Source organism: Penicillium pulvis (assembly GCF_028828015.1).
Source record: "Penicillium pulvis strain IBT 33274 chromosome Unknown contig_23_segment0_segment0, whole genome shotgun sequence".
Lineage (NCBI taxonomy): Eukaryota > Fungi > Ascomycota > Eurotiomycetes > Eurotiales > Aspergillaceae > Penicillium > Penicillium pulvis.
In genome coordinates, this window is record NW_026643075.1 from 2,444,602 (window position 1) to 2,471,781 (window position 27,180).

A 27,180-nucleotide genomic window follows, 5' to 3' on the forward strand; every position below is an offset into this window, starting at 1 on the left:
AACGGGTATGTCTACCAGAACGTTCTTGGGCGAGTACTCAAGTTTGATCAGGGCAATATCAGATTTGATTGGTGAGCCTTCAGAATTGACGGGGTGAAGATTGGCGTTGGGATCCATTGCTGTTGGTTGTGCGGTGACTGAAGGTATGGAATTGAATAGTTGGCGAAACCAGGCGCTGAGAACAATTGACGTTTGCTGGGGGATGAAAAGGCAGGGAATAAAGTAGTGATGAAAAGGACATCAATTAAGATATGAGGTGGATAGAGTATTACCACGCGGCAGGTGGAATTGATGAGTTGTGAGAAGGTGGTCAAGTTCAGAAGTGAAGTGGATGGACTGTTGCCATGTGTCAGGTGATGGAATCGATGAGTCGCTCCTGCCCGTGATACCTGGTTGCTGCAAAAGTAGTAAACCAAAAATCTGTCATGGGAATGAGGCATCTACTTAAAGTAGTTTCAAGCACATTTGGTATCAGCAGGCAATACCTCACTCTATCAATATACTTAAGGAATCCTGGAATAATATTAGATGGAAGCTTAAACCGCAGAGGTGTTTTCTGGAAAGAATAGATTGATAGAGCTACATCATAGCCTCGCTAGCGCGAGACATAAATGATGCACTCACTGGTGTAATCTATCCCTGCTGTGGGCATGAATTGGGCATGGGGAGATGGGACAGAATGCAAGACTATTTGAACAAGTCCCTCAGAATAAAGTAGAAAAGAAGCCATGACATCACATAATCAACGTAAGATTTAGTGGAACTCCATCTTCAGGCGCTTCTCCATCTCATCGTGGAAGGAAGGTGGCTCCCGGAACTCGTCGCCTGAATATCCCCAGTTAGCAAAAGGACAAAAGACCGCTAAGCAAAATTGAGCCATATGCCGGTTGTTCAACATACCACTGAAGATGTCCTCCCATTGAACCTCCGTGTCCCGGCCTCCAATTGACAAGATATCCTCGTGGACATTGCCACCCTTCATACCACCTAGCACAGCAGGCCGGAAAGAACCATCACGGACGATCTTCAGCTCCATACCGCGACGGACAGGCTCAGCGATACCGTATGCCCGGCGCAGGGACTCCATCTTCATTGCATCTTGGGTTGCGCGCCAGGCCATAAGGCGGGCCTCGAGCGGGTGTGTGGAAGAGGGAATCTCGCTGGCGGTAGGGTTGTTGGTAGAAGAGGCGTGGGCGGTGGCGGGGAGAGTGATCTTGTTACGGAGAGTATCGGGGAGACCAGGCGCTGAGGGAGCGCCCTTTGAGGGACGAGTGTGGCGGGCTGTTGTGTTGGAGACGCTGTTGGAGTATCCAGATGGGGGTGCAACGCGGAGAGACTGGAGATTCTGATTAGCTCATTTTGATCTAAATGCCCAAGTAATTATGTTGTATTTTGCTTGTTCATAGATTCCAGGGCTAGCAAAAGAGAAGAGTTTGGTGATGTAGTATGAGTGTGACTAGCGTTGCCCGGAGATGGAATCGACTAGATGATGTCGAAGCTGTAGCTTGATAACGCACCATTATGACGGATGTTCGGATAATTCCTTCAAATATTAAATCGTAGCTGATAATATGAAGAATGCGGAGTTTCGAACAGGGTTTTGGAAATGGAAAAGGAGATCAAGAAACTTAGAGGATGACAGCACTTGCGGAGGACGTCAGGCAGAGAAGCAGCAGCGCGTCCAGCTCCTCCGGCCTCCCACAAAAACCAAAAACGCAACTATCCCCAAAGTCACGTGCGACGATCTCAAATGAACATTTCTAGAAACTCCAACGACGGCATCATCACGAACCCCGAACACCCCACAATGCCTCAATTAATCTCGCCTCTGGCCCTTCGGGCCTTGCGGACTCTTGTCCAGCGCCCCGCCATCACATCAACACCCCTCCGTACCCTCACCACCTCCACCAGCGCCTTCCGCCCACAGCCCGCGCTCACCTCGCGCTTCAACTTCCAGCCCGTGTTCCGCACCCAAACGGCTCTGTCTCTGTCGGCCACTGCCCGCCGGCAATTCTCCAGCTCCCCGATTATCCGTGCGACATATAACCAGGTCCGCCGTGGCTGCCGACAGGGTCAGCGTGCGCGCCGGGGACGTTCGCCCGCACTGAAGGAGCACCCAGCGCTGAAGGGTGTGTGTCTTAAGACCGGTGTCACCAAGCCCAAGAAGCCCAATTCTGGAGAGCGAAAGATTGCCCGTGTTCGTTTGAGTACTGGCAAGGTTATTACTGCCATTATTCCCGGAGAAGGTATGTATCCAAGGATGCTTGACAACTCGAATTACAGATTGCGATTGCGATTGGTGTGGATTGTGGCTGACTCTTGGGTAATATAGGTCACAATATTCAGCAGCACAGTGTCGTTCAGGTTCGTGGTGGCAGAGCTCAGGATTGTCCGGGTGTGAAATACCACTTGGTTCGTGGTGCTATGGACCTGAGTGGTGTTGGAAGTCGGAACTCTAGCCGTTCGAAGTACGGAACTAAGAAGCCTAAGAGCAACTAGATGGGCTGATATACCACGTGGGATTTGGCTTGATATGAGATGCTAGAGCAGCAGGTCAGGAATCATGCTGCTCTATCCTCTTTTCCAGTGCTCTATAAGCTGGGCTATCTGATGCCCAGAGATTTGCAGTACTTGTTTCCCTTTCTTTTTGCCTTGTATTATTTGTGCAGCATAGGCGATGTGTCATTTACTGGATCGCATGTATCATTATAGGAAACAGTTATTTGGTTTATTGTTAAATTTTGAGGATTGCTAAAGACTTCATCATTCAGCAGATTGAGGGCTCGTATGAATTGGCTTCGGTCTTTGGAATCATTGTCAGAATACTACTGAAGTAAAGAGCGTCCTATTGCTTGATCATAGTGGAGCGATTCTTTGATGTTTCTATTTTTCATTTCATATTCATCCCTCAGGACCGTACAAGAGTGTCTGAATTACATTCATCCTCTCAGGCTCAATGTAATGGTATAGTTAAAACGATGCTCATCCTGAGGAATCTGGTACTCCGCCCATGCATCCAAACCTCAGGAACAGATAAAAAACGCTGTCGAGAATCCAAATAGTAAAACATGGCACACATGGTAGTAAAATCGAAAATGAGTAGCCGCCTGGGATCGAGACGCAGAAGAAATGAAAAATGTAAACCCAAAAAGAGAAGTGAAGAAAAGGAAATTGGGGTTTCCAGGCCAAGCCCAGGATAGAACCGTTATTTCCCACTCGCGGAGTGGTGTTTGATTGTATATGGGCGACGACTAACAATATCAATCACAACTTTAGCAATGACCTTGATTCGGACCAATAACCAAAGCCGTAAATCGCGGTAAAGGATGACAAGAATGACACCAACCCCAGACAGGAAGAGTGCCCAATGACCGAGGACCTTCAGTCATTGCTTCGAATCCCAGCCATCGGGCTTTTGCAAATTGTTCACGTCGAACCACCGTTTTGTGCATGAGTAGCCTGCCCAGTCAAAGTTCTCGCTGGGCTTGCAGTGGCAGCGAAGATCCAGCCTCGTCTTCTCACTGCTTGGGCAATGGGTAAATGGAACGTGATAGTAGGCGATTTCATTCCAGAAATGAATTTCTTCCGCCTTGAGCATAATGGAAGCAGCAATCGAGTGAACTGGTGCATCTCCCCACCGCTCGTAGAAGAAGCCACCATCCTTATCCAGGGCAGTAAAGTAGTCGATATATTGGTCGGACCGTAACCATTCCAGGCTGCCAATCTCAAAGTTGGACCACTGTGTTCAAGTTAGAATCAATCAAGCAAAGTCAAATATCAAAACTTTTGGCAGACGTACAAAGTGGCACTTGTTGTAGCTCTCACCACCATCCTCACTGATAAACTCCATAGCGTTCCCTTCAGCGATGTGCTCCGGGTGACTCTTCATGAAGCCCTTAACACTATCCCACAGGGTGGGGATGGTCTCGATGTATTCATACAAACTGATCACGAAGCTGTACTTCTTGTTGTTCTCCTTCATGAATCGGAATGGGTCTCCGGGAACGTCGCAGAAAAGCTCAATGCTAGGCTCCACGCGCCAGTACCACTCATAGTTCATCATCAACTCATGGCGGAAGAAGAATCCAGACTCGTAGCGGCACATATGGCGATAACTCTCGGAGTCACCGTAGATAATCTTCTTGCGACCCATCTCCAGGCGCGCAGCACGCGCTTTGTCCTCGTCAATCCATTCCGGGTACGACCAGTGCTCCTTGGGGATGACGCCGTAGTGGGTGGTACCAGACACCAGCGCGGTCGTAAGCTTCTTAAATTCGTCGTCAAACTCGTTATCGTTCAGGAAAACCCAATCGTAGTGGAAATTGCGGTTGAAACGGTCCTCGACAGAGCGGATGGCTTTGGCTATATCCCAAATGTCGTTGTTACGGGCGAGAGTAACAAAAGTGGCGTTCACCCTTTCATTGGATGTGGGAACTTGGGAATTTGTTTTTTCCTCCTTAACCTCTTCGTAAGTAGGAGGGGGTGGGGCAAAGGACGAGCTGGTTGGGATTTGAAGAGAGGATCTGGAGACAAGGTAGAAGAATGTCAATCCCTAAACACGTATTAGTCTGGCGTCCGTTTCAAATATCCAATACTGCATTCAAGGTCGGCATGGGAAGAAATAGCACTAGAAGAACATACCACCAAGGCAAACACTAAGTATCGCGTATACCTCGCGGAGATAGACATGGTGGCGGAAAGTTAGGCGCTGCTGAAGCAGGCAGAAACGAGTGGCGATCAGGAATTCAGGCCTGCAGAATCGGGGAAGGCCCACTTCAACTCAAGACCATGTGCAAGACAGGATAAATCAAACAGAGGAAATAGGATCGGAAGGGGAAAAAGAAAATTAGGATAAGGGGTGGAGGAAGTTGACAGGGTCTGGATTCGGGGAGGCCGCGCAATGGCTATCGCTATGGCGAACAACCGCTTTCAGCCGCCTTAGGTTTCACCAGGAATGAACGTCTCAGGGGACGAATGAATTGTTGCGTAGGCCAGCCTCGTTGTACCCTGGAAATAACAGCTAATCCACTTATTTCTAAGCCATGTCGATCTATAGAGTATGACCACGGTGAATGGACAACGGAACCCAATTAAATGGGGTGGGTTTCATCTCCAGAAGCCACCTATTACATCAACTATAGTGGGAGAATTAGCCATATTGGCGACAGAAGTGATCAAGTAGGACCAGAATGATGAGATTTATTCCAATTGAACTTGAGCCTCATGAGTATCTAGTTCTATCCCCCACTTTGCATGTATCAACATGGAACCTGAAACTTGTGCGTTGATCGCCGCATGGACTTGGCAAGTTGAAGCCTGAAGTTTGAGGCACCCGCACTTCCCTGAACTTCCCAGCTTTACACCTCATTGGAAATCTTTCCCCACCATCACCACCTTTATCTCTCCTCCTCCCCCTCCCCCCTCTCTCCTGTTGACCAAAGATGTCTTTCTTTGGCTTCAATACCACCCTGCCTAGGGACCAGGATACTGGTCCTGCTGGCTCGCGGGGTTTCTTCGAGAACCCGGATCCCTTCGCGGAGGTTGCCCGTGCTTCGGCGCTTGAAGATGATGACGCGTGAGAATCCTCTAAGCCTAGGATGGTGACTCGAATTGTGGATTTGTATTGACGCCAATCTAGGATCGACTTTGAGGACACCTACGATGGCCTCGGCGACCAGCTCAATGACGACCAGGATGAGTTCAACGATGACACCTTTGGCGGTGGAGATGCCGCACCAGCTGTCGGCAGGGACTTTGACTTCTTCGGTCGGACTGCCCAAGTTGCCGATGCAATTGGCGAGGAGCACGTTCGATACACCTTGCAGAACCCCCAGGCCGCACCTCCCGCCCCGCTGCATGCCCACGTAGCTGCCCATCCTGTCGCCGAGTCGATCAAGCGCACCGGCTACGAGAAGTATTCGGACCCTGGATACATCCCCGATCTGCAAGCCAAGTCCAGCGTGTGGGGTCTCTCGCAGAAGAAGCCGGAGCCGAGTCCAGCCCCGATGCCCGCAATGCCAATCCCTAGCCGGAAGATGATGATGAGTCTTGAGGAGGTGGAAGCCCAGATGCGCAATCGAGGCCAGGCTTTCGGGCCCATCCCCACGCAGTCAATTCCTCAGCAGATGCCCGATCCGTCCTATATGCGCCACCCGCAGGACTTTCCGACGCTGCCTGATGGATTCCCCGCCAACATCCCCCCGGAACTCCTCCGAGCACAGCTTGAGAAGGGTGGACTGCCCCCGCATATGTCGCACCCTCCTCCAGGCATTCAGGAGCTGTATGGAGGCCCGGGCCCTATGCCTGGTACACCCCTGCAGCATCTTGTGCAGAACAACATCCCTCAAAACCTGCCTCCTCAAGGCCCTCGCCATGCAGGTCCACCTCCCGCCCAGCGACAACAGCAGATGCCACCCCCACCTTCTCGGGGTCCCAACGGCGGACTGCCAGTTATCACTAACCCCCAGCAGCTGGTGCACCTGACCGAGGAACAGCGCAACGCTTATTTGATGGAGGACGCCAAGCGGGCGAAGCGCAATCACAAGATTTTCCTCCTGTCTCGAGGCAACGGCTTGATGACACCCCAGGACAAGAATTTCATCACTCGCATTCAGCTCCAGCAACTTGTGGCTGCGGCTGGCAATGTGGCGGATGCCGATCCCGAAGCTGTGCTCGCCGAGGACTTCTATTATCAGGTGTACAGCCAGATTCGGGGCGCCCCACGCCAGCATCCCCACCAACCCCTGGGTCACTTTGCTCAGACTTACCTCCTGCAGACTGGCAACCGGATTGGCGGTCATGGAAACCGTCGGGCATTCCAGGGTGCAGATAACCACATGCAGCGCATGCAACAGCAGGTGCAGCGTGCTGTCGAGGCAGCCAAGGCCAAGCCGAAGAACAAGCAGCTCATCATTGAAGGCAGTCTGGGCAAGATCTCCTTCAGCAATGCCAAGGCACCCAAGCCAATGCTGAACCTCAAGCGACCCGACAGCTCGGAAGGCGCCCGGCCAAAGAAGGTGCAGTCCGACCTGAGCACCAGTGATCGGAAATCTCTTCTGGGCAACATTGAGGCTGTCTACAACGCTTTAATGTCGATGGAGGACATGGAGCGCACCATGCCACCCCCACCCGAGGAGGGTGATACGGAAGCCATCCAGGAGCACATGGAATGGCGACAACAGGTTCAGACACTCAACCAGAAATTGTGGCAAGCACTCAAGGTCATGGAGCCTATTGTGCCCAATGCAACCACCCCCCACCCCTTCATCGCATTCTTATCCTACCCGAAGGGCAAGAAAGCTATTCCCCGTATCTTCCGTCACATTGATCAAGAACAACGGGTCACCATCCTCACCATGATAGTGGTTCACTTGGACAGCTTGGATGTGGTCCGTCTTGCGCAACACTCCGGACCTGGCGAAGCCCAATTGTCCGTTGCGGTGCGTGAAGCCATAGATCTGTTCTCATTGGCAGTGATGCCGAGCCTGCTGGGCTACGTGAATGAGGCTCCTTTCAACATCATTATTGGCCTTCTGGGTCTGGTCATCGCTCAGACTCAAGTCATACATGTGGCTCGCACTAAGACTGGTCTGGGTATCCTGACCATGCTGCTCAGTAGAGCCGAGATCGTCAAGGAGGCTGGTCAGGCCTCTGAGCGTGATTGGCAGCAGTGGGTTGAGAAGTTCAACGTTCTATTTGACATGTTGGAGCCCGGTCTGGCACATATCTTCCCTGGCTCGATCAACTCTGGTGACGATATGTACGTGTGGCAATTCCTTGCCGCCGTAGGAATTGGTGCCAGCCCCGAGCAACAACAACGTTTGGTGATTGCTGTCAAGTGAGTAACCCCTAGATATTGAGATACAGGATATCTTTTGGATACTAACTATCTTTGCAGGGATCGTGTTATGGAAACTGTTGGTTACAGCAAGACGCTCCCCGCCGATATGTCGAGCCAACGCCTGGGCAATGTCAACCTGTTCATGCGGGCCATTGGCCTGGACGTGGAACTTCTTGGTTAAATGTGTTTGGTTACACACTCTCTGGGGCACTATCATTCATCTCCCCCTGTCATGCGCGACTAGCCGATATATTATGGCTCCCAAATACCCGCGACTCCCATGTCCATCCGTGCCCCAGCCCATTCTCTGAATGGGCATTAACCCCGAGGTCCTCCACCATATATTGTGGAAATGAATTTATGATTTCTATTGAACTTTGACCGCACTATGGGGGTGCTGAAATGCCACCCGGCGTGTTAGCCTCGGGGACTCAGGACATAAGGGGTTCTCTCCCAGCACTTAGCTTGACCCGACTATTTCTCAGGGTAACTCAGGGCGCAATATCCCTGAACTGAAGCACTTGTGTTTTTATCTTTTTTTTTCTGCTCATACCAATTCATTTATCCATTTATTTATTTTTTTTCCCGGATGATTCTTTGGGATGAATAGATTCCACTGTTCTTTTACTCCAAAGATGCAGCTGGGGTTCGATTCGATTCGACCAATGTATTCAATAATTTTACTTCGCCAAAAAAGTCCTCAATTGTACATGGTCCAGATGTTCTCTTGAATCGGGGTCCCGCATTTGGATCGCAATGGACCCTGGGCGGATCTGATTCGGCGGTACCTTGGCGCTTGAGTGGAGCCGTGCTATTTCAAGTGAAACGAGGTTGTGTTTCCGGTGAAAATGACAGATAATCGCCTACTCTAACCAGGTGAAGATCCGTCGTCTACCATGACCCGAACGCATAAATACGAGTTTGTAATTGCTGGGTTTTGTCCCTGATGGCGCTATAATACACCGCCATGGACGATCCCTGCGATCTACATAAAATTAATAAAAAACTTGGTTGTACCCTACGAATTATAACTCTACGATTGTCAATGAGAATCAATGATTTCAATTGAGAAAGGAGACAAAGGAAACGCAATAGATCAGGCGAGCAATGATATTTCCTTATAATTAAATCATCAATTTCAACGGGTTTTCAGGTCTGATGGGCTCCGCGTAATGGCGATATACAGCCATGACGGGCCCGCGGTGATTGCCCCCCACCGGGCTGGATGGACGGGATTTCCCCTTAAATGACTTGCCCCTCCGCATTCGTCCTCTTCTCCTCCTTCTCATTCCAATTTACCTCTAAATCACAAACCTCTTAATTACTTCATAATGCCTACCGGTTCTGTTCTTGTCGCTGGGTAAGTGGCAACTGACCCCGCTATTGCGATTGTGATCATAGCTAACCCCGCGTTAAGTGGCACGGGCTACATTGGCTCGTTCACCACACTGGCCCTGCTCGAGGCCGGTTACAAGGTCGTTGTCGTTGACAACCTGTACAACTCCTCCGTCGAGGCTCTCAACCGTATTGAGTTGATCTGTGGCAAGAAGGCCGAGTTCTACGAGCTCGATGTTACCCACGAGAATGCCTTTGACAAGGTCTTCGCCGACCACCCCGACATTGACAGCGTTATCCACTTCGCTGCCCTGAAGGTACGAGCTCAATTTCAAAATGAAATGAACCTATGATCCACAATTGAGAAGAGCTGGAATTGCTAACTCGTTCCTGAAACTAGGCTGTCGGTGAGTCTGGCGAGAAGCCCCTCGACTACTACCACGTCAACGTCTACGGCGCCATCAATCTCCTGCGTGCCATGGTCAAGCACAATGTCACCAACATTGTCTTCTCCAGCTCCGCTACTGTCTATGGCGATGCCACTCGTTTCCCCAACATGATCCCTATCCCCGAGGAGTGCCCTCTGGGCCCTACCAACCCTTACGGTAACACCAAGTTCGCCGTTGAGTTCGCCATCACCGATGCCATCAACGCCCAGCGCAACAACGCTATCAAGGCCGGCAACGAGGCTGAGGCCAAGAAGTGGAACGGTGCTCTCCTCCGTTACTTCAACCCCGCCGGTGCTCACCCCTCCGGCATCATGGGTGAGGATCCCCAGGGTGTCCCCTACAACCTGCTGCCCCTCCTCGCCCAGGTCGCCACCGGCAAGCGCGAGAAGCTGCTCGTCTTCGGTGACGACTACGACTCCCACGATGGCACTGCCATCCGTGACTACATCCACATTCTCGACTTGGCTGATGGCCACTTGAAGGCCCTCAACTACCTGCGCACCAACAACCCCGGCGTTCGTGCCTGGAACTTGGGTACCGGTAAGGGCTCTACCGTCTTTGAGATGATCAAGGCTTTCTCTACTGCTGTCGGTCGTGACCTTGCTTACGAGGTTGCTCCCCGTCGTGATGGTGATGTCCTTAACCTGACTGCCAATGCCAACCGTGCTACCAATGAGCTTGGCTGGACCCCTACCCGCACTCTTGAGAATGCTTGTGAGGATCTCTGGCTCTGGACCAAGAACAACCCCCAGGGTTACCGTCAGCAGCCGCCGGCCGAGCTGTTGGCTCAGCTGAAGAAGTAATTTTGATTTAGCAGCGGGATTAAAATAGTTGATATGAGCCGATGTGTATTGGCATAGAACTTTAGTAGAATAAATGACACGAATTTCCTATTTCTAATTGGTCTCATATACGTATACCTAGACAAGAGTTATGATCACATTAAGCAAAACGGGAGCTTTTGAAAGAGAAATAAAGCCTGTTGTATTCCCTTAGAAACTCTATATATGCGAAGTAACAACTATAATCAACAACACCCATCACATGCATGCACTTTAAAACCATCTTCTCCCACTTATTTAGCCTTCTTGCTCCGCCTGGATCCAGGAGTCTGCGCCTTTCCAGATGCAGTTTCCTTGCGAGTCTCCTTCTCCTTAGCAGCCTCCCTCTCCTTCTTCTCCGCCGCCCTTTTGATGGCACTCTCCTTCTCAGCCTCCTCAATCTGCTTTTCACTAAACTCCCACAGCCGCTTGCCAACATCCTCATCCCGCACATCCGTCCGCGCAAGATCCATCTCCCGGCACTCCTTGATAAACCACCCACCAACACCACGACCGTACTCTTCCTCCATAGCAGCATACAAGATACTCTGCGCACCCTGCTGCGGCGACTTGAGAACCAAACACCAGAACGGCCATGTAATGAGATAGAGCAGCAAGCCCCAAAGCGAGCCACCAGTCATCCAGCGCCGAGTACCAGGAGTCCGTGTATGACCCGGATCCACAACCAGAACCCGGGTACAAGGTGGAAGTCCATCAGGTCTCTTGAACGAACTCAAATGTCTCTGGAAAGAGAACGCAAAGTTCATAAGCGCAAATTTGCTAAGCGCATAAATACCCTTCGGCGCAGCTTTAATAACCCTCTTCTTATCCTTTGACATGAAACTGCCAGTCATACCCCTCTTGACACGGTCGAGTTCGAATTTCGCTCCAATGTAGCCTGAGCAGGTTGTGAAAATCACTCGTACATCTCGGTGCGCGGGCTGTGCTCTCAATGCCGGACTCAGGATACTCAGCAGGTGGAAATTGGCAAGATAATTCACCTGCCACTCCTCGTCGATTCCGTCAATGGTGTTCTTTTTCGCGGACGCCGGTACAGCAATGCCGCCACATAAGATAACAGCGTCCAGACGACGGGGCTCGGTATTATCGATCCACTTTGTAGCGAATGTGCGAACTGAGTGCAGAGAGGAGAGATCGACTTGCTCGGCCCAGATATTCTGGTTACCTGTGTTCTTGCGGATATCGTCGATGAACTCGACAACGAAGAGGTCGGAGGGTGGTTGGCGGGTTAGGAGGATAACTTGGGCTCCGCGCTGCGCGAGTCCTAGAACAACTTGTGCGCCTATACCGGACGTTCCGCCCTGTTCCGTAGATACAATTAGTATGTGATTCATTCAGAATAAGCGAATTGTTTGCGGGGGAGTATAGTACCGTCACCATAATCCTTCTAGAATGCATCAGTCGCTCGGAGGTGTTGCGGGCTCCGCCAAAGTAGTACTTCAGCGCAGCGATGAGTATGATCCATGGCGCAACTTTTAGGATTGGCCAAGCATATGGGATGGATGAGACACCCAGCTGGACTGCCTGGATGAGAATTGGGATAGGCATGCTGGGCGGGCGTGAATTAAGAGAAAGTGTAGAAAGGGTAAAGAAAAGAGGAAGCGTGTACGTATGTTAGCTTATCGTTCTTATCGCTATCGATAAGGATATCTTATCACCACAGAACATTCTATTCTTGGAATATCTTCCTTCCTACAATCAAGCTTGCTTTCCTCTTGACTCGACTCGTTACATAGTCTCGAGCGCAGTGCGCCATGTCCCAAGACTACGACGATGAGGACTACTACCTACCATTAGAAGACCAGCGTGTTTTCGGCGCTGGAATCCGGCGCAAGAGAGTACCTTTTGTGCGCTCGGGAGAGCTGAATACTACGGCCGGCTCATCTTCTACTGGCACCAATATCGCAGATACATACCTGTCGATCGTTCTGAAGCAACAAAACTCATCGAAGACATCTCCTTCCACGCCTACAAATACAAATACAAATACAAATGCGCCCGAGGACATTCTACCGCCACCCAGAACAACTCATTTCGCTCCACCAACAACAGAGACTATTTCGCCTGCACCTCCAGTCCCTACAGAAAACGTCGAGCGTTCCAAAGACTCCACACAAAATTACTGCGAAGTCTGCAACCTCCCCCTGTCAGATCCACAATCACAATCAGAATCACAAGAAACAACATCCCGTCCCCACGAAGCCTCCCTAGCCCACCAAGTCTGTCTCAAACACTCCTACCCACCCAGCCATCTCGATCGTACCCGCGCAGGAATGCGCTACCTATCCACCTACGGCTGGGATCCCGATAGCAGACTCGGATTAGGCGCAGCAGGGCGCGAAGGTATCAGGGAGCCGCTGAAGGGCCGGATCAAGCACGATACAGCGGGATTGGGATCCGGACTTGATAAAGATGGAGATCCGATTAAGGTTCCTTTGCCGGTGAAGAATAAGGTTGTAAAATTGAATCCTAAGGACATGAGGAAGAAGGAGGCGGAGGCGAAGAGGAGGGGGAGAAGATGAGGAATTTGTTTTTCCAGAATGATGAGGTATTGAAGTACCTTGGAGAGAGTGCTTGAAATCTTACAGTATACCTGCTAAGCGGGTAGGTACTCGTTATATGAGGATCTGAGGTGGGTTTGGCATTTTGTTTTAGCATTTCTCGATTATGATACCCTTGATACGAACATATACACTCTGCATGCGCCTTCAAGGCCATTCCAACAGTCTTGTCAGCCAATAAATAAGAAAAGCGATAAATTCACTACTTCGTAAAAGAGGTAATTCTATGCTTTAATGAACTACTTCATACAGAGCGGATCACCACAGCCCGCGCGAGAGGTGGCGGAAGACCGCACTAAAATAGGCATTGAAATTTCGAAGATAGAACTGATAGATTCTACAGCCGGTAAAAGCGTAAATTGCCTCCTATGTACTGCAAGTCCTCTGTACTACGGATTTCCCCTTCTCTTCATACGTCCATAAGAACCTGCCTGCAACCCCTATGACTTAAGCAAGAACGAAGCTCAAGGGAATTCCCTGCTGTCGATGAAAGCGCCTCGAATATATGCTTGGGAACTCAGATCCGACAACCAACCAGAATAAGACAAAGACTAAAGAAATGATGGTATCACAACAGCGCTTGAATGGAGACACAGTGCACAAGTAAACCATGGAACCTAGAAGAAACGGTACTTCTTGTCTTTCTTTTCCTTTTCCTTCTTCTCCTTATCTTTCTTGTGGATTTTCCCGCTAGACGGGGGTGGTGGTGTTCCATTTGATCCGTTCTTCATGGACATGTTTGCCATCTGCGCTGTAGGCGGGGTGGGCGGGTTCGGGGTGGCAACCGGCTTTTTCTTCTGCGGTGGTGCTGCTGGGGCAGGCGGTGGTTCACGCTCGAATAGATGAGCGGGGGCAGTGGGCTTTGGACGCTCAGCCGGAATATCCAGCCGGCGTTTGTCAACGCTGAGATCGCCCACTTGGCGCATGAACAGGCCCGGGTTGAGCATGTGTGTTGTAGCGAGGAAGACGTCTCGATTGTGGGCTTGGGAGACCTCGTAGCAGGCGCGGGACTCGGAATAGGTGGCACCACCGGCCATGAAGACGATGATACGTTGGCGGGGCTGGTCAACACTTCGTGTGCGGGCCCAAGTAGGTTTGGCGCTGCGAAGAGAGGTCTGCTGCGATAACATGTCCTGCGCGGCCATGCTACCATCGGCATCTGTGTGAGGTCGGGTAAATGGGAAGGTGGTAGTGTCCAGTGACCCCCGGATTTGTTCCTCGAGCATTTGCTTGACGCCCAGCTCGTACCGTGTCAGGCTGATCTCTTCTCCCTCTGGAGGTGGGGCACACCGGTTGAACAAAGGCTGTGGTGGTGGTTTATCGTCTTTGAGTGGCTTTTCGACGCGTACACCCAAGAGCTCCAGGTTCGCAATAACGTCCCCATTGCGCCCTGGTAGGTCGGAGTGCGCCATGAGCTTTCGGATATCCCCGCCTAGCAAGCCGTAACGGTACATGATGTACAACAGAATTAACCGAAGTCGGTCGGAATGAATGACCTGCTCATCGTCGAGTAATTGAACAAGCTGTGCTGCCAGATTTTTGGCCTTTTTGTAGTTCTCATCGAGACCGGTAGCAAATGATTGCTCAATGGAGCTCACTTCCAAGAGTTTGTGCTGTTGGAAGTATTTCATGCACTCTTCTGCCATGTTCAAATGCAGGGTGTATGCATCCTTGCCTTCCGTGAACTCGGTCAGTCCTCCGAGCATATCTTTGATTGTGTTCACGCTTGTCTTGTCGTTACTGCGAAGTCTATTGTCAGCCTGACCAGTATGGGAAATAAGCACCAGTCATCGCTGATAAACTCACTCTTCAGCAAACTGAGGGTTGGCGGCTCTGAACTTGGCAAAATCTTCTCCTAATTTTCCAAGTAAATCCTTCATGTGCATGTGCCTGTACGACACCCACACTTTATCATGTTCACCAATCTCCATATCTTTCTGCTCTTCGTTCTCCTTGCCTTCGTGGAGCACTGTTTTGTATGTGACTTTGTCCCCATCCTTGATCGGGAGAAGGTCATGAGCCATAGCTTGGAATGTGAACTCATGGAGAAGAGGGGCGAATGTGTCCATGGACCGGTCCACGATGAGCAAAACGCCCCGAGGTCGGTTAGTCTGTGGCGGGAAATCGCGTTGGAATTGGGCGAACTGATCCAATTCATTCTGAACAAACCGCGCCAAATGGGAGCAAAGGACAGCAGCTTCGTGAGTAGGGGCTCGTGGCTTGAAATAGCGGATGATTGGATACTCGCCCAAGCAAGCGCAGAGGGAGACAATCTGAGAGAAGCAAAGTGTCAGTTTAAGATCACAATTGACATGTGAAGCCAATGGGAAGTCTACCTTTTGAGCCAGCTCTTGAAGATGTTTACGGATCAAATTGTTGCAGCCTGGATGGAACAGAATCGGGAAGCTGTATGGATCGCGGAAGGTGACCAAATGTGACTCTCGAGGGTAAAAACTGATGTTCATGATACGATAGTCGGCAATCCGTTCCCGTGCCATATCAGATCGGTCAAGTCGCTGCCGGAGCTGCGGGTCGAGGACTGTAGACACCCGTTAGCTAGGCTTCTGGAGCTTCCGGTGTTGCCGCCCACTGACAAGAGGTCCAAACTAGGAATGCCTTCCGGTACCGTCTGACCTCGAAATCGGCCATGAGACAATCCACAATCCATGATTCCGGGGATAATATGTATAGCGCGTCCATGTCCGGGTTGGACGGCCGTCGGTGCTCGATCTGTTCGACATCTGCGGGGTGGTGATTTTTTTCTTAGCAAGCTACTCCGAGGTAACTGAGGTGTAACAATGGGCTCACTGGAGACGTTCAGGTTGAGGATCTCTTCCTCTTTGACGGCGGCATTGATTAATTTCCTGCTTTGTTCATCGACTACCAGAACTTTCCACTGGACGGGGGAGCGAGATTGTTAATGTCCGTGACAGCGGGGGAGGAGGGATGAACGTACTTCGTGGCCGACGGATTGGCGGATCGTGTTTAGAATAACTGTCAAGAGCGATTTAGTTAAGGGGACGATCACCATACCAGGGGAGACACTTACTGTCGCGCTGGATTTCAATTACAGAAGCGCCCATGTTTGGCGGGCCACAGAGTGGGAGCTGCAGCTGGTTGAAGGTAGAGAGACGGATCCCACGGGAGGTGTACTAAGTGTACGAAAGGTAAAGAGTGTAAGGAAATAAAGGCCGGTGAATTAGGAGCACCAAACTATGAGTTAGGTGGCTTCGTATGAGGTATATGAAGGGGAAGTGGTTCCCCACCATTTGAGCTTCGACAAGGAAGAAAGTGGATCTTCGGGTGGCGCGCCAGGGAACGCATCCCGATAAGCAAATGTGATCGTTTTTTCTTCGACTTTCGCTGAAACGACTACTGAAACCAGTCAACCTCCTTTTGCCCTTAAATTCGACAATTTGGCCGCCCAGATCAAATCACCGCCCTTATATCCACCCTGAACTCCTCTCCGTTGTGCCGGAATTCTGCGCATCCATGCAGCCATGGACTGGCAGAGGCAGTCACTCGCTCTTTTGCGCGTTTCGCTCGCTCGCTAGACCTACGGAGCGACATTTCGCAACGACCTCCCCTCTACAACGAACAAGTCGATCTGTCTTGAAAGCAAAACTTAACCAGCAAGCTGCGGCCGTAGAATCCATAAAGAGTGGAAAGAAAGGCAGGGGGAAGTCCGGCGACGCCAGAAGAGCTGCTCGCCAAACAACCACCCGGGCTCACGATTTCTACAATGTGGTTGAAACTGCATTGCGTCAAACCAAGGAGAGGCTTCGCACAACAGGGCAACCTTTGGACGGATGGGGACGGCTTGAGCGCCAAGTGTTGAATGCCTGCCATGTAGATGAGAAAACCGTGACATCAGCGAAATGGACTCCGCTACAAGAGCTGAAGGCCATGTTGCAAAAGTCATATCTCAATAACGGAGCGCAGGGAATACGGGATGAATTGGAATATATGCTATTCGCTGAGGATCTGACGAACAAGTACTCGACTTCCAATCTCGAAGCGCAACGGAAAGTGGTTGACCTTCGCTTCCCCGCAGAATGGTATCCTGGTGCACGATCAATCCAACGGAAAATCCATTTACATGTCGGCCCCACAAATTCGGGAAAGACATATCATGCGCTGAAGCGGTTGGAAGAAGCCAAAGCTGGATTTTATGCTGGACCTTTAAGACTGCTTGCACAGGAGGTATATCATCGCTTCAAGGATAACGGTATACCGTGTAGTCTCGTTACGGGAGACGAAGTCCAAGTCCCCGAGGATGGCAAGACACCGCGGGTTGTGAGCAATACTGTGGAAATGGTTAGCATGGGACAGGCCTTCGACGTTGGAGTGATTGATGAGATTCAGATGATTGCCGATACTAAGCGAGGCTGGGCGTGGACTCGAGCTGTGCTTGGCTGTCAGGCTGCTGAACTACACCTTTGTGGTGAGACTCGTGCAGTACCGCTTATTCGAGAATTGTGTGCCCTTACTGGAGATATCCTGGAGATTCATCGTTACGAGAGGCTCAACGCTCTGGAAGTGATGCCACATAGCCTTGGCGGCAACTTAAAGCGACTTCAAAAGGGCGATTGCCTGGTTGCATTCTCTCGTGTTGGAATTCACGCCCTGAAGGCAGACATTGAAAAAATCACTGGAAGACGAGCTGCGATTGTCTACGGCGGTCTGCCTGCGCCGATTCGAACCCAGCAGGCAGCGTTGTTCAATGATCCCGATAACGACTATGACTATTTGGTGGCAAGTGATGCGATTGGTATGGGGTTGAATTTGTGAGTGCCATCAATTTATCTAGCCTGGAGGCTCTGACTGACCCAAGCGTAGGAGCGTCAAGCGTATCATCTTCGAGACTCTTATTAAGCGGACACCGGCCGGATTGATCCGATTAACTGTTCCAGAGATCAAACAGATCGGTGGACGCGCTGGTCGATACCGCCCCGCCAGCGCTACGAATAGTAGTCAAGACGGCGCCAACGTCGGTTTGGTTACATGTCTTGAAGAAGTCGATCTCCCATACATCCGAGAAGCCATGCACACTGAGCCTCCGCCACTTAGAGGCGCCGGTATCTTGCCGCCAGGTTTTGCCTTCGAGAAATTTTCGTTCTACTTCCCAAGGAATGTTCCCTTTGAGTACTTGCTCAAGCGAGTGCTTGAAATCGCCCAAATGAACCGCCTTTTCTTCATGTGCAGTACAGAAAGCCAACAGGAAGCTTGTCAGGTCTTGGATGGAGTGGACGGATTGTCGGTCACGGACCAGCTTTTCCTCATTGCCGCGCCATTGGAAACCCGAAACCTGGCCCTGCGTGACGTGACCTTGGCATTTGCCGAATGCATCGCTAGCAATACTCAAGGGCGACTGTTGGAGATTCCTTACCTGAACCTGGAAATCCTAGAAAAGCCTGTGTCTGGAAGTAAGGATTACATGTATGAGCTGGAGGGGCTTCATAAGGCTATCATCCTTTATTTGTGGCTGAGCTACCGGTTCGGTGGTGTCTTTACGGATCGAACCCTTGCGACACATATCAAGACGCTTACGGAGGAGAGGCTGATGCGAGCTTTAACCGAGTTCTCCGCCAATAAGCACTTGCGCAAGGACGCCTCCCTGAAACGCCAAATTGCGCTACAGAAGCAGATCATGAGCCAGCAAAGTCTCATTCATGAAGAGGATTTGGTCTCCCCAGAACATGGAACCGAGGGCATAATGGATGAACTGCCAGAGGATTCGGATCCAGCTGAAACTGTGGGAATTATGGAGGACTCCGAAGATTTCGTGGAGCAACAGACTCCTCGTGTATAATTAAGATTCACTGTAACAACACTTGTATATTTGTATATTAGATAGAAAGCACCAAGCCAACAATCCACTCTGTTATGGATTTGAGCATACTACGCAGAAGTCTACAGGTAGACGTCTCCAGTATTTTAATCTTGCACTAGTCACGAAAACCCAAGATTCTGCATGATTGCCCCCCCCCCCCCCCCTTTCCTCACCCCATCGAAGCTATAAAAGCATACATTCATGCACTTTGAACATGCCTGGAGAAATCGCGTGATCCTTGCATAAACGTCGTCTCTAGATCTCAGTAGATGGCCCGCCGTCCAAGCGAAAGTTATCCATGGTAGCAATTAAGTTCACATAATTTTTATATGGAAGGTTAGAATAGGAGCCACCTTAACTTCTGGACAGCTCCATCATATGCTCAGGTGATCAGCTGAATTATAGATTTCTCTCACTTATGTTCGTAGCCTTTATATAGCGCTGGTCTATGTTTGCTTCGTACACTTCTCTTATCAGCTTATCTTATCCTTATCAGTGGCGACCGGGCGGACTGATTTTCCTTCCGCCTTTCAATTGGAGTTGAACCTCAACATTGCATTCCGTGCTCCAAGCTTTCCTTTTCGCTGTTCGCTGGCATTTGCTTTTCGCCCCTGGTCGCTTTGCCCTTATATCCCTCGGGCCCACCGCCATGGATGACCTGGAGTCGCTGGAGCTGCTCTCACTCGTGTCGCGGGTGACGAACGAGCTCCAGAACCATCTGGGCATCAACGACAAAACCCTCGCCGAATTTGTCATCGATCAACACCTGAAATGCAATGGCGCATTTCCGGAGTTCAAGCAGGGGCTCGTTGACATGGGTGCCGAGTTCCCGCAGAGTCTGATGGAGAGTATCGATCGCCTGGTCCTTACCATGCACCCGAAATACAAAGCAAAGAAAGCAGGCAACGGCGACGCGCACAATGGAGATATCGACGACGGTTTAGACGAATTTGATGCGCTAGAGAAAAAAGCACGCGTGTTTAAGGGCCTTGCTGTTCCAGACACCGAGAAACGCTGGGCGGAAAACGACTACCTGGATCAAGCCGATGACACACAAGTTGGCGCGATGGATGATACATTCGCCATGTTGGAAGGGTTGGCTGGAAAGGCAAAGGATGACAAACCGCAAACTTCGAGACACAGAGACAGAGATGATCGCGGTCACAAACGAAGTCGCAGCCCGGAGTACGACAATAGTCGTGGACGTCGACACAGAGACAAAGATAGATACCGCTCAAGGTCTCGATCGCAGCGACGCAGCAAGAATGACGACCTTGTCGACGAGTTTGGGAGATCTATCGATACATATAAAGACCGGAGACGGCGTCACCGTGATCACGAAGATGATATGAGACCACCCATTGAGCTGGACGACCACCCTCAACTTTACAAGATTTACGATGGAACGGTGACAGGTGTGAAGGATTTTGGTGCTTTTGTCAATCTACAGGGAGTCAAAGGGAAGGTTGATGGTCTTGTTCATGTGTCGGCCATGCAAGAGGGCGCGCGTGTAAACCATCCGTCTGACCTCGTCTCTCGCGGGCAGCCAGTCAAAGTTAAAGTTGTAAGCATCGAGGGCAGTCGTATTGGTCTTTCGATGAAAGAGGCCGATCAAGTCACTGGAATGGATCTTATCCCTCAAAAACGTTTAGCGTCAGGCGCTAATATGCAACGACTCGATGGCGGAGGTGGCGCAATTGATCGGTATGGCGGTCTCAGTTCTGATGTGCCGGTCATTGAAGAATCTAATGGCCGACCAATGCGGAATCGAAAGCGCATGACCTCTCCGGAACGATGGGAAATCCGCCAATTGATTGCATCTGGTGTTGCTTCCGCAGCAGACTATCCTGACCTGGAGGAAGAATACCATGCCACTCTCACCGGTGAAGGAGCATTCGAAGAGGAGGAAGATGTTGACATCGAAGTCAAGGACGACGAGCCTCCTTTCTTGGCTGGCCAGACCAAGCAATCACTGGAACTCTCTCCCATCCGTGTTGTCAAGGCTCCTGATGGATCCATGAACCGCGCAGCAATGTCCGGTACAACTCTTGCCAAGGAGAGGCGCGATTTGAAACAACAAGAAGCACAAGATAAAGCAGCTGAACGGGCAGCCGATGTTGACCTTGGTGCCCAATGGCTCGACCCTATGGTGAATCCCGAAGACCGGAAATTTGCTTCAGAGCTACGTACTACCAAGCCGAAGGACGACGAAGCGGTACCAGAATGGAAGCGAGTCACGATGGGCAAAGACGGAGATGGAAAGACCCAGTCATTTGGCAAACGTACGGATATGCCTATGAAACAGCAGCGTGAAAGTTTGCCAGTGTTCAAGTTCCGTAAACCGTTACTTGATGCTGTCGCAGATAACCAAATTATGATTGTCGTTGGTGATACAGGTTCAGGAAAGACCACGCAATTAACTCAATATCTAGCCGAGGCTGGATACGGTAACAAGGGCATCATCGGTTGCACTCAACCACGCCGTGTTGCTGCCATGTCCGTGGCCAAGCGTGTCTCCGAGGAGGTTGGTTGTCGCTTGGGAGCTGAAGTCGGCTACACAATTCGATTCGAAGATATGACAAGCCCCGAGACCATCATTAAGTACCAGACCGATGGTATGCTTCAGCGAGAAATCTTGATCGATCCCGACCTCAAGAAATACTCCGTGATCATGTTGGACGAAGCTCACGAGCGGACCATTGCGACTGATATTCTATTCGGATTATTAAAAAAGACAGTCAAACGCAGGCCCGACCTCCGCTTGATTGTTACTTCGGCGACATTGGACGCCGAAAAGTTCTCTGAATACTTCAATGGCTGCCCTATCTTCTCCATTCCTGGCCGAACATACCCCGTAGAGGTTATGTATTCCAAAGAGCCGGAATCTGATTACCTCGATGCGGCTCTTATCACCGTTATGCAAATCCATTTGACTGAGGCCGCCGGTGATATCCTTCTTTTCCTTACGGGTCAGGAAGAAATTGACACGGCGTGTGAAATTCTTTTCGAAAGAATGAAAGCTTTAGGACCATCGGTCCCTGAATTGATCATTCTCCCTGTCTATTCTGCCCTTCCCAGCGAAATGCAATCACGAATTTTCGATCCCGCACCACCAGGAGCCCGCAAGGTCGTCATTGCAACCAACATCGCCGAAACGTCCATTACGATCGACAATATCTTCTATGTTATCGACCCTGGTTTTGTCAAGCAGAACGCCTATGACCCGAAGCTTGGAATGGACTCTCTTGTGGTGACACCCGTGTCCCAAGCCCAGGCTAAACAGCGTGCTGGCCGTGCTGGACGAACTGGCCCAGGAAAGTGTTTCCGACTATATACCGAAGCGGCTTATCAATCAGAGATGCTACCAACAACCATTCCTGAAATCCAACGGCAGAACATCTGTAATACGATCCTCATGTTGAAAGCAATGGGCATCAATGACCTCCTCCACTTCGACTTCATGGACCCGCCACCCACCAACACGATGCTTACTGCCTTGGAAGAGTTGTACGCATTGTCTGCACTAGACGATGAGGGTCTCCTCACACGCCTAGGCCGAAAAATGGCCGATTTCCCTATGGAGCCCGCTCTAGCCAAGGTGCTAATCTCATCTGTGGACATGGGCTGCTCAGACGAAGTGTTGTCCATCGTCGCAATGCTATCAATCACAAGTCCATTCTACCGTCCCAAGGAGAAACAACAACAAGCCGATCAAAAGAAAGCCAAATTCCACGACCCTATGGGTGACCACCTGACTCTACTAAACGTGTACAACGGCTGGAAGCAATCCAACTTCAACTCCTCCTGGTGCTTCGAAAACTTCATCCAAGCAAGGCAAATCAAGCGCGCCGAGGATGTCCGCAAGCAACTGCTCGGTATCATGCAAAGGTACAAGCACCACATCATTTCTTGCGGCAGAGACACCACCAAAGTACGACAAGCTCTTTGCACTGGTTTCTTCCGCAATGCAGCTCGGAAAGATCAGCAAGAAGGTGGATATAAGACGCTGGTACAGGGTACACCCGTTTACCTTCACCCGTCTTCTGCGTTGTTTGGCAAGGGCTCTGAGCATGTTATTTATCACGAGCTTGTTCTAACGAGTAAGGAGTATATGCATTACACTACTTCTATCGAGCCAAAGTGGCTTGTTGAGGCTGCGCCTACATTCTTCAAGGTCGCGCCTACGGACCGTTTGTCGAAGCGCAAGAAGGCCGAGCGCATCCAGCCTCTGCATAATCGCTTTGCAGGCGAGGATGATTGGCGTCTTTCTGCCCAGCGCCGTGGAGGACGGGGAGGTGGTGGTGGAACCTGGGGTTGATTTTGGTTTATTTATGTGTATGGATGGATTGTTTTTCGTCCTAGTGTATCTAAGTATTGCTTTGTTGGAATATTACCCAAGAAGTTGCTCAAAAGAGTATTTGATTCATCATGCCAAAAACTCCCAAACCAAGTCTATTTTTAAATGAAATTATGTATGGTACATCATGGCCTCTAAGGCTCCAACCTATGCTGATGCAGTCTCGATCTCTTTCAAGGCACGCTCAACAGTTCCAGCGCTCCATGCCTCAATACGCTCACGGTCTGCTGTCTCGTATAGCGTGCGTGCAAGGGCCGCGAGGAGACCGGCCTGTTTAACAGAGGACTCAACCTCTGCAACTTGGACTTGAATCCAGCTCATAACAGCCGCACGAGTAATCAGCGTAGTGCTGCCACCAACCTGCGTAGCACGGTAGATAATGTGCAAGATCTTCCGGCGGGTGGAATCGTTCATACTAGGCGATTGATAAAGGGAGAGAATACGCTCAAAAACGTTTGCGCGACGGTAGATCTCCATATCCTAGATGATATTAATTAGTGTTGGGATGTGTAAAGGAGCAGAAGAGGTAATGTAATAAACGTACAGCTTTGCTGCGAAGACCTTTGACGAAAAGGCCGAGCAACCAGTCAATCTCTTCAAAGTAGCCGTCGTCCAATTCGGGCTCGTGCATGAAGATGCGGTCGATCCAGTATGAGGGGATCTTCTCGACCTCCCAAGATGGGGCCTTTTGCAAGAATTTGTTGACCTTTCCGTAGACTTTGTGGAGGGGGTTGAGGAGGACGGAGAGACAGTTTGAAGCACACTCGCCTACAATCCAAGGAATGGGCTGATTGAAGCCAAGGCTGCTCGCGGTTTCAAGCAGTTCTCCGGTCAGAGTGTACACAGTGCGCCATTCGGCGTAATTGGATTCCTGGGAATGTTAGTTGAATATGCAGTATTGTAAATAGTGTTGTATGAAATACCTTCAGCTTTGCCATGAAACGAACAAGGTTGGCCACAGCTTGTCTTCGGACTTCTTCGTGCTCGGAGCAGAGACAGAGAATCAGCTCGTCAACATGTCCTTGTTCCAAAGCTGCCTCGATTTCTTCCCTCTCCCACTTATGCAATGCGTTGTGACTTGTTCCCTCTGTGGGAAGGAATCCAAAGATCTCATCAAGATCCACCGAGGAAGCCTTGTCGGTTCCGGTTGCCTGGGCAGGGCCGGAATCAATGTCCATTTTATCTTCATCATCAGCATCTTCTTTATCCTTTAAGCATTTCTTGAAGATAGAGCGGATCTTCTTGGCCTCTGTGGCCTCCATCAATAAATCCCGGGCAGCCTTCAGCGCCTTGCTGCTTTCGCCCTCTTTCTTCAATTGCCCCAAAAACTTGCCGATCCATGCTGAAACAGCCGCTTCCGTGCTTTCGTCACCTGCCTTGACAACGAAAGGCCACTGCTCAATTATTGCCGCCACGATGGGGCTTGTTGCAGTTTCATCGTCGGTCAGAGATCCAACGATGTCCAGATAGTGGACGGGCTTCTTGGCAACACGAGAGACGCAGTTATCGAAGAAAACCAGCTGTTTCTGCAACTCGCTTTCAGACTCTTCAAGACTGGACAAGAGAGCGTTGAATGCCTTGGGCGCATTATGCAAAACAGAGTTCTCCACCAGGATGGTTCTGAGAAGAATTGAAATTCGCCGAGAAGAAACCTTGTCGGAAGTGTCGATCAGAACCTTGAGAATGGATGTGAATGGAGTGTAGTTCATGGCAGCTGTTAAGAGTCAGAATTGGAGATCAAACATATTCAAGAAACTCAATTTACCTGGTTTTTGCCACCAACGTAGCGAGGCAGACTGTTGAGCAATCTGGAGAACACTCTGCAACTGGCTCAAGAGCAGCTCGGAATCATCTGCGCTGATATCCGACTCTTCCAGCCGTTTCAGCACATCGACCAGAACCAATGAGACATCGAAATTCTCCTCCAGAGCGATATCGGGCATCACTTCATAGTAGCAAGTCAGTAGCTCTGCAACGGCTTCTTGCTGCTGCAGATCCTCCTTGGAAGTCCGTCGGAAAAGAACAACGACATCCTTGACGGCGGGACATCTGCGCGAGAACTCAGCAAGCAGCTTGGAAGAGGCCTGATTCCAGAACAATTGGGCTCGACCATGATCGGCACGGAAGATCTTCAATACAGCTCGCAATTTCGTGAACGCTAGAGTCAACATGCGGACAGCGAAGAGAGTGACAATCTCCGCATTCTGGTTCAAACAGCGGGTCATGATCTTTTGGCTCAACGGTCGGGGAAGGATGTTTTCCGCGACGATCGACACTGGCGGGGGGAGCATAGGCTGCTTGTCCTTCCAGCCGCAGTTCGTCGGAACAGGCAACTGCACGATCGAGAACAAAAGAGCTGACTCTGCCATCCAGGAAGGAGTTGCTTTAGGATCGGATGTGAACATGACTTTCTTGGTAAAGAAGTCGGCGATCAGCTCTGGTGCTACCTTGAAAATTGTCACCAGCAATTCAATCTGGAGGCTGTCTGCGTCGGGGCGAAGACATTGAATCAGATGCGATAAAGTATTGTTTCGAACCGGAATTGAGTCTCGGTACTTGTCAACATAGATGGGGGAGTCGAGACCCAATTCGATAGAGGTGTCATCTTCAATCAGAGACTCGGGATCAGATCCAACTGGATACCATCCGGTTTCGGGAAGAAGAACGCCTAAGCCAGTAGTTTTGCAGACGTTCATCAAGACGCGATGGATCTTATTCGCAATGGAAATGCCTTCGGGGTTGGGTTCATCTGATTCTCGATCGTAGCCGTAGAGGGTAACCAGTTTCTCCATGTTCCACCGGTTGAAAAACTTGCTCTTCGATTTGCGAGAAAGAGAGGCGTCTTGCACCACATCCCTCTCAATTGCCTTGATCGTTTCCATAACGGTCTCCCGCGGGTCCTTCCGCAAATAATCGAGGAAAGCCCGAGTAATCTTGTGCTGCTCAATGATATCACCCTTTTCTAAATGCTGCTGCACTCTCAAATTGGCCAGCAGATATTGTTGAGCGTTTCGTCTTAGTGTCGACTTCTTTGTTGATGGTGAAGGTTCTTCATCCGCTGTCTCCAACTGTGCCTTGCTTGGTGTCAAGAACATCTCGAGACGCTTGAAAGTAATGTGGCGGCGAAGATACAGTTGGCGCGCGACGGCACCTCCATCGAAAGTAACGATCTCAGTCAGCAGGCGAAGACAGGGCGAAATAAGATGCTCCTTAGACTTGAAAGCAGTCAGGCCACGGTTGAACAGCCTCAGTTGTTCTTTTTGCAGCAGATGCTTGCACAGCGCGAGACCAAAATCGCGGAACTCCAGGTCCCCAGAAATAGTCTTAAAGAAAATGGCGAGCACCGACGGAACATTAGTCAACAAATGGTCATGATTGCTGCTTTCTCCAAAGCTCCAGGTCTGAGTGATATCTGAGAAACAGATCGCCTCGGCACCTTCTTCTTTGGCGGGAGTGATTTGCTTATCGCAGTATTCTTTCAGAACACGCAGCTTCTGGGCCTTGTCACTCTCGTTTGCCTGACTAATTGATAGTAGAAACTGCTTGAATTGGATAATTCCTGTGGTTCTGATCAGTCTGGATACTTGCAAGACAGTTGAAGTTCTCCCGACTCACCTTTATTGGCTAGCTGGGGGTTCTGTTGAAAAACCAGCGCTCCACGGAGCTGAGCTGAAGAAGTAAATGTCACATCCTGGTTTCCTTGAGAGCCTTCATCCAGCTTTCTTCTCTTCACCCTGAAGGGATGCTCTGTGACGTTCGCCATGTTTGGAGTGTTGGGTGTTATTTTTTCTCGCTCTTGGATGCGAAGTTCCGATGCCATCGAGATTTCACGATCGCTGATTGGCTGATGAGGCTCCGCCCATTCTTCCAACCTTAAACGTTTTAAACCCTGACAAAAATCAGTCAACGGGCAATGTTAAGTGGGTTTGCTCTTTTTTATTTGGATTGATGAATTATAAAGGG

General features: G+C 50.3%; 11 protein-coding genes across 11 annotated transcripts; 6 read left to right on the forward strand and 5 right to left on the reverse strand.

Annotated features, from left to right (window-relative positions):
* Positions 1 to 754: 754 nt before the first annotated feature.
* Positions 755 to 1,520, reverse strand: N7503_005188 (proteasome maturation protein; the record flags this gene model as incomplete). Its single annotated transcript, XM_057064735.1, has 3 exons — positions 755 to 825; positions 901 to 1,336; positions 1,518 to 1,520. 3 exons carry the CDS (start codon positions 1,518 to 1,520, stop codon positions 755 to 757), a joined length of 510 nt encoding a protein of 169 aa, XP_056922478.1.
* Positions 1,521 to 1,750: 230 nt separating this feature from the next.
* Positions 1,751 to 2,499, forward strand: N7503_005189 (mitochondrial 37S ribosomal protein uS12m; the record flags this gene model as incomplete). The annotated part of the gene is made up of 2 exons (XM_057064736.1): positions 1,751 to 2,246; positions 2,333 to 2,499. 2 exons carry the CDS (start codon positions 1,751 to 1,753, stop codon positions 2,497 to 2,499), a joined length of 663 nt encoding a protein of 220 aa, XP_056922479.1.
* A 664-nt stretch (positions 2,500 to 3,163) lies between these two features.
* N7503_005190 (glycosyltransferase family 15 protein) lies at positions 3,164 to 4,997 on the reverse strand. The gene is made up of 3 exons (XM_057064737.1): positions 4,642 to 4,997; positions 3,800 to 4,552; positions 3,164 to 3,739 (listed from the first exon to the last, which is right to left on the reverse strand). The coding sequence occupies exons 1-3, from the start codon at positions 4,687 to 4,689 to the stop codon at positions 3,386 to 3,388; spliced, it is 1,155 nt and encodes a 384-aa protein (XP_056922480.1). The 5' UTR covers positions 4,690 to 4,997; the 3' UTR covers positions 3,164 to 3,385.
* Positions 4,998 to 5,441: 444 nt separating this feature from the next.
* On the forward strand, positions 5,442 to 8,021 carry N7503_005191 (deadenylation-dependent mRNA-decapping factor PAT1; the record flags this gene model as incomplete). Its single annotated transcript, XM_057064738.1, has 3 exons — positions 5,442 to 5,575; positions 5,639 to 7,837; positions 7,898 to 8,021. The coding sequence occupies 3 exons, from the start codon at positions 5,442 to 5,444 to the stop codon at positions 8,019 to 8,021; spliced, it is 2,457 nt and encodes an 818-aa protein (XP_056922481.1).
* Positions 8,022 to 9,171: 1,150 nt separating this feature from the next.
* On the forward strand, positions 9,172 to 10,427 carry N7503_005192 (NAD-dependent epimerase/dehydratase family protein; the record flags this gene model as incomplete). Its single annotated transcript, XM_057064739.1, has 3 exons — positions 9,172 to 9,200; positions 9,258 to 9,492; positions 9,576 to 10,427. The coding sequence occupies 3 exons, from the start codon at positions 9,172 to 9,174 to the stop codon at positions 10,425 to 10,427; spliced, it is 1,116 nt and encodes a 371-aa protein (XP_056922482.1).
* Positions 10,428 to 10,699: 272 nt separating this feature from the next.
* Positions 10,700 to 12,014, reverse strand: N7503_005193 (putative oxidoreductase; the record flags this gene model as incomplete). The annotated part of the gene is made up of 2 exons (XM_057064740.1): positions 10,700 to 11,767; positions 11,838 to 12,014. 2 exons carry the CDS (start codon positions 12,012 to 12,014, stop codon positions 10,700 to 10,702), a joined length of 1,245 nt encoding a protein of 414 aa, XP_056922483.1.
* Positions 12,015 to 12,220: 206 nt separating this feature from the next.
* On the forward strand, positions 12,221 to 12,988 carry N7503_005194 (putative G-patch domain protein; the record flags this gene model as incomplete). The annotated part of the gene is made up of 1 exon (XM_057064741.1): positions 12,221 to 12,988. One exon carries the CDS (start codon positions 12,221 to 12,223, stop codon positions 12,986 to 12,988), a length of 768 nt encoding a protein of 255 aa, XP_056922484.1.
* A 656-nt stretch (positions 12,989 to 13,644) lies between these two features.
* N7503_005195 (Sec1 family protein) lies at positions 13,645 to 16,110 on the reverse strand (the record flags this gene model as incomplete). Its single annotated transcript, XM_057064742.1, has 7 exons — positions 13,645 to 14,767; positions 14,834 to 15,300; positions 15,364 to 15,566; positions 15,622 to 15,768; positions 15,836 to 15,923; positions 15,984 to 16,021; positions 16,077 to 16,110. 7 exons carry the CDS (start codon positions 16,108 to 16,110, stop codon positions 13,645 to 13,647), a joined length of 2,100 nt encoding a protein of 699 aa, XP_056922485.1.
* Positions 16,111 to 16,519: 409 nt separating this feature from the next.
* Positions 16,520 to 18,839, forward strand: N7503_005196 (ATP-dependent RNA helicase SUV3; the record flags this gene model as incomplete). Its single annotated transcript, XM_057064743.1, has 2 exons — positions 16,520 to 17,814; positions 17,867 to 18,839. 2 exons carry the CDS (start codon positions 16,520 to 16,522, stop codon positions 18,837 to 18,839), a joined length of 2,268 nt encoding a protein of 755 aa, XP_056922486.1.
* A 670-nt stretch (positions 18,840 to 19,509) lies between these two features.
* N7503_005197 (uncharacterized protein) lies at positions 19,510 to 23,178 on the forward strand (the record flags this gene model as incomplete). Its single annotated transcript, XM_057064744.1, has 1 exon — positions 19,510 to 23,178. One exon carries the CDS (start codon positions 19,510 to 19,512, stop codon positions 23,176 to 23,178), a length of 3,669 nt encoding a protein of 1,222 aa, XP_056922487.1.
* A 186-nt stretch (positions 23,179 to 23,364) lies between these two features.
* N7503_005198 (NPA1/URB1 family protein) lies at positions 23,365 to 26,980 on the reverse strand (the record flags this gene model as incomplete). Its single annotated transcript, XM_057064745.1, has 5 exons — positions 23,365 to 23,697; positions 23,762 to 24,088; positions 24,141 to 24,931; positions 24,983 to 26,776; positions 26,833 to 26,980. The coding sequence occupies 5 exons, from the start codon at positions 26,978 to 26,980 to the stop codon at positions 23,365 to 23,367; spliced, it is 3,393 nt and encodes a 1,130-aa protein (XP_056922488.1).
* Positions 26,981 to 27,180: the final 200 nt, after the last annotated feature.

Coding starts and splice junctions, on each gene's coding strand:
- N7503_005190 (XM_057064737.1), bottom strand. CDS start 4,689: ATGTCTATCTCCGCGAGGTATACGCGATACTTAGTGTTTGCCTTGGTG. Junction 4,553..4,641: donor ACTTAGTGTTTGCCTTGGTG/GTATGTTCTTCT, acceptor ATACGTGTTTAG/GGATTGACATTCTTCTACCT. Junction 3,740..3,799: donor GCTACAACAAGTGCCACTTT/GTACGTCTGCCA, acceptor ACTTGAACACAG/TGGTCCAACTTTGAGATTGG.